This window comes from Nesoenas mayeri (assembly GCF_963082525.1).
Source record: "Nesoenas mayeri genome assembly, chromosome: 6".
NCBI lineage: Eukaryota > Metazoa > Chordata > Aves > Columbiformes > Columbidae > Nesoenas > Nesoenas mayeri.
In genome coordinates this window covers 26,292,328-26,305,790 of record NC_137545.1, presented here as the reverse complement: position 1 = coordinate 26,305,790, position 13,463 = coordinate 26,292,328, and the positions used below count along the sequence as shown (strand labels likewise).

General features: G+C 40.6%; 1 protein-coding gene across 3 annotated transcripts in view; it reads left to right on the top strand.

Annotated features, from left to right (window-relative positions):
• The window catches only part of SLC4A10 (solute carrier family 4 member 10), a gene marked incomplete at its 5' end in the record, with an annotated part of 156,155 nt that overhangs the window by 110,520 nt on the left and 32,172 nt on the right, over positions 1-13,463 (top strand). For all 3 annotated transcript variants that reach the window (XM_080346341.1, XM_080346340.1, XM_080346339.1), the window contains 7 exons: positions 3,190-3,347; positions 5,698-5,785; positions 6,299-6,445; positions 9,945-10,045; positions 11,424-11,598; positions 11,784-11,917; positions 12,925-13,170. In XM_080346341.1, the coding sequence (XP_080202467.1) occupies positions 3,190-3,347; positions 5,698-5,785; positions 6,299-6,445; positions 9,945-10,045; positions 11,424-11,598; positions 11,784-11,917; positions 12,925-13,170 (1,049 nt within the window). The remainder of the gene's footprint in view (positions 1-3,189; positions 3,348-5,697; positions 5,786-6,298; positions 6,446-9,944; positions 10,046-11,423; positions 11,599-11,783; positions 11,918-12,924; positions 13,171-13,463) is intronic.

Genomic DNA, 13,463 nt, shown 5'->3' with positions numbered 1-13,463 from the left:
GTTTCCCCGGTTGCTCTGAGTGTAGGATCAAAATCCCAGTCTGTTATCTAGCTGCATGGTGTCTGTATTGAACAAGAATCGAGGCTGCATTATTTGATCCTTCAGTCACTCTTTTTTGGTAATGCTGCAGCTTTGCTGATCAAAAGAGCTCTTCCTTTTTAAACTGGCCTGAGAAGAGATCAAGGTGTCATCTTTTGACTAGCCTCAGCAGTGTTAGATACAAACAAGGGAATATGAAAGGAACAGCTTTTGTTTGCAGTAGAAGATGGTAATCTAAATACCTATTTTGGGTGCCTTTAGATAGATCTATTTATCCTTTTGAAGATCCGTAAGTAAAACAGAATATCCCCTTAAAATGTACTATTGCAATAGCTCCCAATGGTTATAATTGGAATTGTATGCACAGACTGAGGGGAAAGTAGAGCAGTGCACTGATTTTCTCTTGAGTACTGTGATTTCTTGCTCTATTTTTGTTCCACATATTAATTTCATTTATCTTCTACAAAAAAGCACCTTTGACTACCTCACATATTCTCCCCTTGCTAATCCATCTCCCTTGGGCTGCTTCTAATATTTCGAATTTTGGAGTTGATTCAAAAAGCTGACAATCCGAATACAACACTGAGACTGTTGATTGTATTGGTACCTGTTTGTGAATAGTGTGAGACACAGCACTAAAAGCTGTCTTAAATGTTACTTCAGCAACAGAGAGGGAGACATAGTTTCTGATGTTCGTACTTGTAAATGTGTCACTCCTCTTCCTTTGGGGACACCACAAGGACTTTGTATTCCCAAGGCAATGTGAGGTGATCTGTCACAGCACCACTTTATCCCATGTCCGAGCAGGGTGGGGATGACAGTTTAACAACTGCATCTGGCTGATTTCCGCTTCTTATGCCAGAGGCTGAAGGGAACCCTGGTTGTCCTGAAATACGAAATGCATGAAGAGACTGCACCCGCGTTCCTTCTCATGGTAACCTTCCTGTGTTCCACATGGAAGCAGTATTTCTGAATCAAACCCCTGTCCCATACTGACAGAGTTTGGTCTTTCAAATACCATGTGAAATAATTGACTTGTTTTTGAATATTGGTTGGCCCTGCTTATAAATAAATTTGATTAATATGTGTCAGGGCTTTCCTGAGAAGTGATATTGGCTATTTTCTGTTTGTCTTGATGTCAGTTTATGTTTGGTTCTGTGGGAGGCCCTCACCACTGTTTTCAGTCCTTGAGTTGCCCTGGAGGGAATCAGCCTCCACATTAGTTGTTTAGTTTTATGTTTAATTGGAGCTTGCTGTGACTGTTTAGTGCCAGGTCATAAATGTGGCTCTGGTTAGGGTGAAGACGAAGATGCACATGAGGTCTATCAGGCTGAATAACTCTTGGGATAAGAGAGGTATGATGGATAGGTTAGATGAAGCATTTGAATGATGTAGCTTCTGCCGTTGCCCAGAACCCTCCAGGGCCACCTCTGCTCTTGTTATGTAGTTGAAGAAACACCTAGGGCTTGGGTGTATTTGCCCAGTTTGATGCTTCTCTGCCAGCTACTTCCCTTTTAACCAGGGCTCTGTTCACTATCTAAAAGATTTTGGAATGTCAAGCTGATAAGTAGTACAGGAAACACATCTGGAATAGTTTGTGGTAGATGGGAGACTGAATGTTTATTTCAGATTTGAATCTTGATCCTGTGATGTGTGTGTTAGTGGAAGCATAAGGTGGCAACTGTACCATGTTTTACATGAGACACTAGTTATTAAATGTTAAATCCACTCACAAGTTAAAAACATTACAGAATGCACATTGCTCTGTGCCTGAAAGACTGCTTCCTTTCTCTCACCTATAAATGACTTATGACACCAAAATTAGGTGCAAAGTGAATCTGTTTGGTTTTTGTATTTTACCCTAAGGAGGTTTTTTTTTTTGTGATTTGAGTGGGGAATAGATTTTACCTTCCTGATACTTTACCTTGAAAAAGGACTTAGCCTCCAACCTTCCAGGTTGGTTTCATGCTTGTTTAACTTTGTGAGGTGTTTGATCATCATTCTAGATTAGTTTAGGCTTAGACATCTCTTTGTGATCTCAGGGAAATAAGATTTCATTACACATGCAACTGTGTGATATCTGAATTCTGATTTAATGCCAGAGCCATTTGCAAGAAAACAATTTTCTAAATATTACCAAAAGCTATGCAAACTAGTACTGACAGATGGCTGTAAGATAGACATTGAAATGGTCCACTTTAACAGTTTATATTGGATTTGGTTGCTGTTGTTGTGTTTAGATTAATAAAAGGAAAGCAAATGAAAAAATTCATGCATTTTGAAATGTAGACAATACTGGTGCATAATGAAATCAAACATATATTATATACTCTACTACTCCATGTTGATCTTTGTTACAGAGTAAACTCTAGACTGATACTGAGGATATAAATACAAATGAACACATTTTTAGGCAAATACCTTGAGTTTATATAGCAGTGTCATGATGAAGCTGTTTCTGTCTTTTTGGACCTTCCCTATAAAAGTCAACATCACTTCCTTAAAACTCCAAAGTTTTTATTCTGCTTTGCTCTTTCCATTTACTCTTGAGACAATCATGGTCATGGCTTATTTTCTGTCACTTTCAGTGGAAAAGCAACTGTCTTCCATTAAATCTGAAAACCAAAATACATCTGACTTAGAGTAGTAGAAGGAAAATTATGAGTAGTGGAACCTGTTCTTCTCATAGAGATTGTAATACAGCAACTATGAACTATGAATTCATGATTTCCAGAATTGTTATGATGGAAAAATAAGGTGTCTTGGTTTCTTCTACTATTATGAATTATTGATTCTGTTATGAGTTATTGATGCTGTTATGTTTATTGATAAAATGTAGTAGTAGTAAATTAATACTATATTCTTAACAAGATTTTGAATGTTTTATTGTCTTTATAAATTAATTCTGCAGCACTTTAACTGTGTTTCCAAAAAAAAAAAGTCAAATAATCAAAGACCAGTTGTTTATTTTTGAGAAATATTTTTATTAAAAAAAAAAAAAAAAAAATCAGCAGACAAGAATAGTAGAAACCGTATAATTGAAATAACTAACATTATAGTATAGTGCCCAGAAAGTCTCTGTCAACAAATCAGGGGAAAAAAAATCCCTGTTAATACATTTTAGATTGTAATTTGATATACATTTCCCAGGTTGACCTACACTTCATGAAAAAAATACCACCTGGAGCTGAAGCGTCAAACATCTTAGTAGGTGAACTGGAGTTCCTGGACCGTGCAGTTGTTGCTTTTGTCAGGTTATCTCCTGCAGTGCTGCTTACAGGACTGGCAGAAGTTCCAATTCCAACAAGGTACAGTTGGATTTGTTTCTTTTCATGTTTTTCTGACTACCTTGTGGAGAGAGAGTAATGCAACTTTCAATTTTGTCATATATTGGGTTACAAATTTGGTTCTTTCTTCAACAAAGACATCTTTTTACCCATCCATCCTTTAAATGGTACAAGGGTATATTCAGAACTATACTGTTTGTGCATGCAGATAATCATTCTTTGCAGAAGTAGAAATGATAGCTTGTTAGGGTACAAGACAGTTTTTTCTATGCAAACTGGTAATACTGCAGATGAAATACTAAGGTGAAATATGCAGCTTCATAGAATCATAGAATGTTCTGTGTTGGAAGGGACCCACAAGGATCATCGAGTCCAGCTCCTGTCCCTGCATATGACAACCCCACAGTTCACACCATGTGTCTGAGGGCGTTGTCCAGTCTCTTCTTGAACACTGTCAGGCTTGGAGCCGTGATAACTCCCTGGGGAGCCCGTTCCAGTGTTCTACCACCCTCTGGGTGAAGAACCTTTTCCTCATGTCCAACCTAAACCTCCCCTGGCACATCTTCCTGCCATTCCCTTGGGTTTTGTCATTGGTCACCAGAGAGAGGAGTTTGGTGCCTGCCCCTCCGTCTCCCCTTGTGAAGAAACTGTAGACCACGATGGGGTCTCCTCTTAATCTCCTCTTCTCCAGGCTGAACAAACCAAGTGACTTTAGCCACTCCTCATACGGCTTCTCCTCCAAACCCTTCACCAACTTCATAGTCCTCTTCTGGACACTCTATAGCAGCCTCATATCTTTTTTATCCTGTGGCGCCCAGAACTGCACACAGTGCTCCAGGTGAGGCTGCACCTGGAGAGCGGGACAGATCAGGCAGAGCAGAGTGGGACAATCACCTGAATGATCATCTGGAACTGAAACTAATGTGATACTTCATAATTATGTCCAGAAGAAAAAAAATAAGAAGGAATTGAGTAAAGGGAAAAAACAAACTATGTGATTTGATCGACTAGAGAAAGTGAGTAGGTGATGTACATGCTGTAAATATCATGCTTCTCTAAAAGTTACTTTGGAGATACTTCCTTGGTAGTGAATGTGACTTTTAATCACAAATTTTCAATAGATTCATGTTTTCTAAGTTGAAACTTTTTCTAATGAAGAACTTTGGTTCTGAGAACAAATTATGAGGAATTTAAAACAAAATGTCAAAACCAGACTTCTTAGTCAGATAGAAAGCATTTAAATGGATCTGCAGATATATTGTTTCCAGCTAGGGTTGATTCAGGTAAAAACTCTAGAGTGATTCTCTCATATCAGAATTCACTGACTTAAGTATTACTGCAGTCTCTCACCTTTTTTTTTTTTTTTGCATTTGTGCATATGTTTGTAGACAGATTCTGTCCCTCTTTCCCCTTTCCTCTTGTAGTTTCTATAAAAGTAGAACTCTGATAGAAGGCAGTAGTTTGTGACACTCAGGGTGGAGTGTTATGCTATGAAATGCTGAGACTCAGGTCTTTGCTACTGGTCAGATAAACAGTATAACATTAAGTTGTAGTTACTTTTTTGTCTTTTCTAGTTTTTGCATGTCTATAAGGGACATTGAGGGACTGGGCAGGCTTTGAAAAAACCTCCTGAGGCCTTTCCTCATAATCTCCCCCAGCTTTCCCCAAACAAACAAACAAACCACCAAAAGGAAAACAACAGATTTATTGACTTTTTGTCCAAAAGAAAATGATTAAAAATTAGGATAATTAAGAACTTCTGAACAATAAAAAAAAAAAGGTTAGTAAAAAAATTTGTATTTTGCATTTTAGCAAAACTGAGAATTTCAGTTATTTCATTTGAACCCGTCCTCTGCATTTTATAGAACCTTACTAGCCCCAAGCCTAGATTAGAGGCTGTCTAGAGCCTTAATGGGAGAAGGAACGATTTAAAAATGATCTTTATTCAAGGGTAATTTAACTTCCCCGATATTGCAATAATACTACTACCATCAAGTAGTTGATTCTGTTGAATTAACAGAATTAAATAAATTAATGTAGATGTGAAATAAATGAATGTAAATGTGTTCTGTACCTAGACTATACTTGCATATATTTATTATGTAAGATAAGGTTTGTTATGTAAGGAGGTTTTGATATTCTCCAAGTCTGGCTGTGAAGCTTATAATATATTTTTGGAAGTTATTTCAACATCTTTTCTAACCAGAGCTTCATGTTTAAATGCATGTGTGAAGATCTTGAAGGAGTTTATATATAATATTTGTCTTAGAGGTCCTTTTAGTCCAATTTTAAAATAAGTATTTCTGCAGTATGTATAGCTACTTTCAACCATCTATCCTTTACAATTTTTTAAGTTATCTTCTGTTTGCAGATTTTTGTTTATTCTCCTTGGACCGCTGGGTAAAGGGCAACAATACCATGAGATTGGAAGATCAATTGCAACACTAATGACAGATGAGGTATTTTTATTCATGACTTTGCTTTTGTCATTTTGTACTGACTGAAGATGCGTGGTACAGAATCTCCAATGTGGTGTCGTCCATATGAAACGTGGCTAATCATTCCGATGATGCACAAATAGTATTGTAGTTTATTTCATGATCCTGTAACAGCCCAGATTTTGCTGCCATAAGGAGATAACAAAATGAGAAACAATATTCACATGCAAGGATATCTTAACTGAGAAGATTCCATTTTATGCAGTTACTTTCCAGTGTAACTAATAGTGTTTTAAACTGTAAAATATCTAGAACATTTAGCACCCATAAAAATGTCTTTCTGTAGCAGCTGGAACTTCAATTAAAGCTATGTACCAGAAAATCTAGTCATTTGAAGCTGCGATTATTTATTTGGTGGGAACGGCATGAAGTGCATTCTATTTCAGAGAAAATGGGCCGTCATGGAAAATATTATGAGAGAGTTCCTTTCCTCACCTCCTTTCCTTACCACAAACTCTTCTCCATTTTTCACAGGTGTTCCATGATGTTGCTTACAAAGCAAAAGACCGCAATGACTTGGTGTCTGGAATTGATGAGTTTCTCGATCAGGTTACTGTTCTCCCTCCTGGGGAGTGGGACCCAACAATTAGAATAGAACCACCTAAAAATGTTCCCTCTCAGGTTTGTACACTGTAAAACTCAGACACTTTTAAACATTGTGATGAAATTTTGCTAGGTAGAATTAAGTCTCAATTTAGCATTGAGCAGAGTCACTATATAGACATGTTGCATACTCCTTTGTTGCTGTTAGTTTACTTTAAGACAACCCTTGTCTTGCCAACATACAGTATAGTGGTGACATTTCTTGTAGTTCAATACTAGTTCTCTCCTGAATAAGAAATAGTCATATCTAAAGATGTTAAATTCTAGGGTAATTGGTAATAAGAATCTTTGATTATTCCAAACAGCCATGGTTTGCTTTTGTTTTATGCTTGTTGCAAGAATTGATCAAAGCAACCTGGCTTGCTACTCATTAAAATGTTTTCTGATACAGGATTTTCTGTGATAAATTCTTTAAATTCCTTCTGAAGCTGGGCTTGTCCCAGTGGGGCAGAATTCTAGAACCGATGAGGACCAGGTGGCCTCCTGTACCCCTAGGGAGAAATCGGTGTGCTCGGCATGCTCCCTGAAATGCCTGTACACCAAGGCACGCAGCATGGAGAATAAGCAGGAGTTAGAATCTTGTGTTCGATCAGAAGGTTATGATCTAGTGGCAATTACAGAAACATGGTGGGATAGCTCACATGACTGGAATGTGGTCATGGATGGCTATGTCCTTTTCAGGAAAGACAGGCCAGCCAGGTGTGGTGGTGGAGTTGTTCTCTATGTGAGAGGGCAGCTACAATGTACTGAATTCTGCCCAGGAGCGGATGAGGGGCGAGTTGAGAGTGTATGGGTCAGAATTAAGGGGCAGGCTGGCAGGGGTGATACTGTTGTAGGTGTCTATTGCAGGCCACCGGATCAGGCTGAGGAAGTTGATGAGGCCTTCTATGGGCAGCTGAGAGTGGCCTCACAGTCACATACCCTGGTTGTTGTGGGGGATTTTAACTTCTCTGATGTTTGTTGGAAGGACTGTTCAGCCAGCCAGCCACAGTCCAGGAGGTTCCTCCAGTGCATTGACAATAACTTTCTCATGCAAATGGTGGAGGAGCCGACCAGGAGAGGAGTGCTGCTCGATCTTATCCTCACTAACAAGGAGGGTCTGGTCGAAGCAGTAAAGGTTGAGGGCTGCCTGGGTTGCAGTGACCACGAGATGGTGGAGTTCAGCATCTTGTGTGGCAGGCCCAGGGCAATAAGTAGAATTGCAACCCTGGACTTTAGCAGGGCTAATTTTGGCCTTTTCAAGCAATTGCTGGGGGAAATCCCATGGGCAAGACTGCTTGAAGGTAAAGGGGCCCAAGATAGCTGGATTGCATTCAGAGATTGCTTCTTCCTCGCCCAGGATCAGAGCATCCCCACACGTAGGAAGTCAAGGAAGGGAGCCAGGAGACCTGTGTGGTTAAATAGGGATCTGTTGGGTATGCTCAAGCAGAAGAGGCGAGTTTGCAGGTCATGGAAGCAGGGGCTGGCCACTTGGGAGGAATATAAGGCTGCTGTTAGAGGATGTAGGAAGGCAGCTAGGATAGCCAAGGCCTCCTTAGAATTAAACCTGGCGAAAGGGGTCAAGGACAACAAAAAGGGCTTTTTCAAATATATACACCAGAGGCAATGTAGGCCCACTGATGAATGGGGTGGGTGCCCTGGTGACAGAAGATACAGAGAAGGCAGAATTACTGAATGCCTTCTTTGTCTCTGTCTACTCTGCCGGAGGCTGTCCTGAGGAGCCTTGTACCCCTGAGACCCCGGATGAAGCCAGGTCAATGGAGGAGTTTGCTTTAGTCGATGGGGACTGGGTTAGGGAGCAGTTAAGTAGTCTGGACATCCATAAATCCATGGGTCCAGATGAGATGCACCCGCGGGTGCTGGGGGAGCTGGCTGAAGTCATTGCTGGACCGCTCTCCATCATCTTTGCCAAGTCTTGGGAAATGGGAGAGGTGCCTGAGGATTGGAGGAAATCAAATATCACTCCAGTCTTCAAAAAGGGCAAGAGGGAGGACCTGGGTAATTATAGACTGGTCAGCCTCACCTCCATCCCTGGGAAGGTAATGGAATGGCTTGTCCTTGGTGCCATCTCAAGGCATTTCAAGGATAAGAGGGTTATTAGGGGCAGTCAGCATGGCTTTAATAAGGGTAAGTCATGCTTGACCAACCTCATAGCTTTTTATGAGAATGTAACAAGGTGTATGGATGATGGCAGAGTGGTGGATGTGGTCTATCTTGACTTCAGCAAAGCATTTGACACACTCTCCCATAGCATCCTAGTTGCTAAGTTGACGAGGTGTGGTCTGGACAATAGAGTAGTGAGGTGGATTGCAAACTGGCTTAAGGAGAGAAGCCAGAGAGTGGTAGTCAATGTTGCGGAGTCTAGTTGAAGGCCTGTATCTAGTGGAGTGCCTCAGGGGTCAGTACTGGGGCCAATATTATTCAATATATTCATTAACGATTTGGACGAGGGAATTGAGTGTACTATCAGCAAGTTTGCTGATGACACTAAGCTGGGAGGAGTGTCTGACACGCCAGAAGGCTGTGCTGCCATCCAGCAGGATCTGGACAGGCTGGAGAGTTGGGTGGGGAATAACCTGATGAAATTTAACAAGGGAAAGTGTAGAGTCTTGCATCTGGGCAGGAACAACCCCAGGTTCCAGTATAGGCTGGGGAATGACCTATTAGAGATCAGTGTAGGGGAAAGGGACCTGGGGGTCCTGGTGGACAACAGGATGACCATGAGCCAGCACTGTGCCCTTGTGGCCAGGAAGGCCAATGGCATCCTGGGGTGTATTAGAAGGAGGATGGTTAGTAGATTGAGAGAGGTTCTCCTTCCCTTCTGCTCTGCCCTGGTGAGACCCCATCTGGAATATTGTGTCCAGTTCTGGGCCCCTCAGTTCAAGGACAGGGAACTGCTGGAGAGAGTCCAGCGCAAGGCAACAAAGATGATTAAGGGAGTGGAGCATCTCCCTTATGAAGAAAGGCTGAGGGAGCTGGGTCTCTTTAGTTTGGAGAAGAGGAGACTGAGGGCTGACCTTATTAATGTTTATAAATATGTAAAGGGTGAGTGCCATGAGGATGGAGCCAGGCTCTTCTCAGTGGCGAACGATAGGACAAGGGGTAATGGGATCAGGCTGGAACACAAGAGGTTCTACTTAAATTTGAGAAGAAACTTCTTCCAGTGGAGGTGACGGAGCACTGGAACAGGCTGCCCAGGCGGGTTGTGGAGTCTCCTTCTCTGGAGACATTCAAAACCCACCTGGACATGTTCCTGTGTGACCTCACCTAGGCGTTCCTGCTCTGGCAGGGAGATTGGGCTAGATGATCTTCTGAGGTCCCTTCCAATCCCAAACATACTGTGATACTGTGGTATTTCCTGTTATAGAACTCATATACAGCTTATGAAGAAGTTGTGTTGATGAATCTTACCATAAAATTTGCATGTTTAGTCTTTCAACACTCAAAGCCTGTTTCCTCTGTTAAAATTATGTTTTGCTTGCTAAGACCCATGAGAAGTATCTTTTCCTTTTGGTAGGAGAAGCGTAAGATCCCAGGAGTGCCAAATGGGACTGCAGCCCATGGGGACGCAGAACAACCTGGAGGACACTCTGGCCCAGAACTGCAACGCACTGGAAAGTTAGTGAAAACATACACAAAATCTGAAGTGTTCTAAGTGCTGTACTTCCAAGGGAATCATAATGGTTTGGTTCTCTCTCAAATGACTGGCTTGACATATGATTTTTTTCAGGCATTTTTCCTGATTTGTACCACATAGCTGAAAAGGACAATGCGTGCTAATTTGCAGAGAGGGGGAGAGGGCAAGAGGGTTTGAGTTTTCACATTGTATTTGTTGCAAGCTCGTTTCTCTATTGTTTATAAAGGTCAGACCTCTGTTAAACTTGATTAATGTTTCTTGGTTTTGGGTAGCACAAAGGAAAAGTTGGGAGTGGCCTTGTGCCATTTATTATGTGTGTGTGCAACTATTCTCTAGTTGAAGTTTCTGAGTTTTGCAGCTCTAGCTTTTTTTTTTTTTTTTAAATCTCAGCAAGCCATGATATGTGCTGGTACATGAGGCTATGATTAGCACCGTGGCAACAATACACACACACCAGAAAGAAGAATTGCCCCAAGGAATACTTATGCTCTCTATTTTAATGTGGTGTGGTGCAAGTGCATCAACTGTCAGTGGTTGCCTTACTGCAGTGTAGTTGTGCAATAGACTTTTCTTTTACCTTGCTGCCTCTTGATATTTCAGCATCATTCCTACCTGCATAAGGCTAAAGATTCAGCTACAGTGTTAGGGTAGACAGTGGGGCAGAGGAGATGATGGCCAGGCTGGCTGTAAGCCATTCTTTCACTGGTGAACCTGGTAATTGACAGCCCAAAGGGTTGTCCTAATATTTAGCATTTCATCCTCTGATACTTTGGGTGCCTGTGAGAAAAAGAGCATTGTGGGGATATTTACTTTAACTGTAGGGTATATTGTATGGGAGCATCTGTTCCTAAATATTTTATTATATTTAGCATAGTGTAAATGACAAAAGATGACAGTTCTTTTCCTTGGAGAATTGTGGCCTATATTCAGTTCTATCATCAAGTGTATTGAGAAACAGGTTCTCAAATAAAGAATATGAAGCTCTATATGTAGACGTGTGGGAAAATGGGCACTGTGGTAGCTCTCTGATCAAACAAAAGCAAATAATTATTTCACGTAATAAATAATAGCATTTTATGCGTGGGAGCTAACAACTGTTCAGAAGTTTTGCGTCTGGATGATAAGATGAAGATTTTATAAAAGAAACATGCAAATTAGTTTTTTTTAAACATACAATTTCCTAACTGAAGTTATCAAGGCAGGGTTCCCAGAAACATTTTTCTGGGAAGAATGAATTATAAGAGTACGTATCATTTGATCAAGTAAGAATACCTTCTCTGCAGTATATTTAAAGCAATACTGTGGAATAAAGTTTGGTATGCCTTTTTCATTAATTTGATCTCTTCTATTTTTTTTTAGATTTTTTGGAGGATTGATTTTAGATATAAAAAGAAAAGCTCCTTTCTTCTGGAGTGACTTCAGGGATGCTCTCAGTCTGCAGTGTCTGGCATCATTTTTGTTTCTCTACTGTGCTTGCATGTCTCCTGTCATCACATTTGGTGGTCTGCTGGGAGAAGCAACTGAAGGTCGTATAGTATGTGTTAAATCTGAACTTTTAAAACAAACTTACATTCCTAGGTTTGTGTTTAGTATTTTCTTACTGCTGCATGAATCACCTTTAAATATTGGTGTTTCTATGTTTAGAAGGCTACAGACTAAGATATTACAAAAAGAACCTGTGTGAAAATTCATGGACACTTTTCTCTGTATCACATTCAGAGTGCAATAGAATCGCTGTTCGGAGCATCCATGACTGGGATTGCCTACTCTCTCTTTGGTGGACAGCCTCTCACTATACTTGGCAGCACAGGACCAGTTTTAGTGTTTGAGAAGATCTTATTCAAATTTTGCAAGTAAGTGAAGGTCAGAATATGCATCATGCCTCAGGTGTTGTTAGGTAAAAGTAGACACTGATCCCAAAGTGTGTGTGGTTTGTTTGTTGTTTTTTTTTAAAGCTGTTTTGAAGGGAATGCGAGCTTCGGGATTTTTTTTTTTTTCAATTGTATCATTTTCTACTCTGAAATAATAAATTTAGATCAGTGGTTTATCTCATCCCTAAATCATGCAAAAGGTGTTACATCTCACCCAGGAAGTGCATGCAGTGGCAGTGGTGCCATCTTTCAATAAGTGCTAATATAGACCCTGCCCTTCCTCCACCTGAACAGAGAAGGGGTGAGGCATCTTGCCAGAACAGCATATCCCCACTTTTATGTGAATGCGCTATGCATGACATGTCTCTGCCACAGGGTGGGTAAAAATTGTGTCTGCATCTTGGCAAACGTATTGTGCTTCTCTGTGAACGTCTCTACTTTTCTGCTGTGATAGGGACTTCGGCACCAAGATCTCCTGAACAATATACAGTAGATGCCTCTGCTTATCTGCTCTAAAAGCTTTTATCACTTTCATGTAGACCTTCCAGCTCTCTGTGTTAATGTCACCGAGCGTGTTTGGAGCTCTATCATCATATACAACAGGCATACAGGATTTTCATGGAACTCTTTAATATAGCTATTCTTGCAGCTTAAGAAGAAATTGGCAGGTGTTGACTGTTCACAAGGCAGGATATGGGATAAAAAGTGGGTGGATCATATACACTTCATGTTGTGACTAATCTCAAAGCTGCTCACTCACTGCAGTAGAGAAAGAGCTCCTTGTGTCCCGTTAGTTGGGAGGAGAGCTCAGGTCAAGAGGTGACTTGACAGTATCTTGAGTTCACAATAGGTAAATAATTTCTGATTCACACTGTCCCCAGAATTGCACATCCCTAGGCAAAGGAAATTTTGGAGCTTCCTCTCTTCTCTATTTACTGTACCTGGACAAAAGATAAACTCTTTTGGTTTTTTGTTTGTTTGTTTTTTAGAGAGTATGGGTTGTCATACCTTTCTCTGAGAGCCAGCATTGGACTGTGGACTGCAATCCTGTGCATCATCCTTGTTGCAACTGATGCAAGCTCCCTAGTCTGCTACATTACCCGATTTACTGAAGAAGCTTTTGCTTCTCTTATCTGCATCATTTTCATTTATGAGGCCTTAGAGAAGCTCTTTCATCTCAGTGAGACATATCCAATCAACATGCATAATAATTTGGATCTGCTGACAAAGTACTCGTAAGTAAGATTTCTTCTGTTAACACTGTGGTTTCTTTTCATAGGTTATGTTTCCTCTGTGAGGAAGGGAAACCAGTGTGCAGCAGGAAAAGTTTGCAGTAGTTGCAGTCTTAACATGTGGAAGCTATTGAGTTAAGCATGATGCTTGCATGTCGAAGTAGTAGTTACTGGAGATATGTGTACAAGAAGTACACGTTTACTTAAGATAGGTAAAAAATATCTTGACTTGGAGTTTGGAAAAGCTTACACACATGCAACTTAAAATTCATAGAATAAAAATTATGACTTGAAGG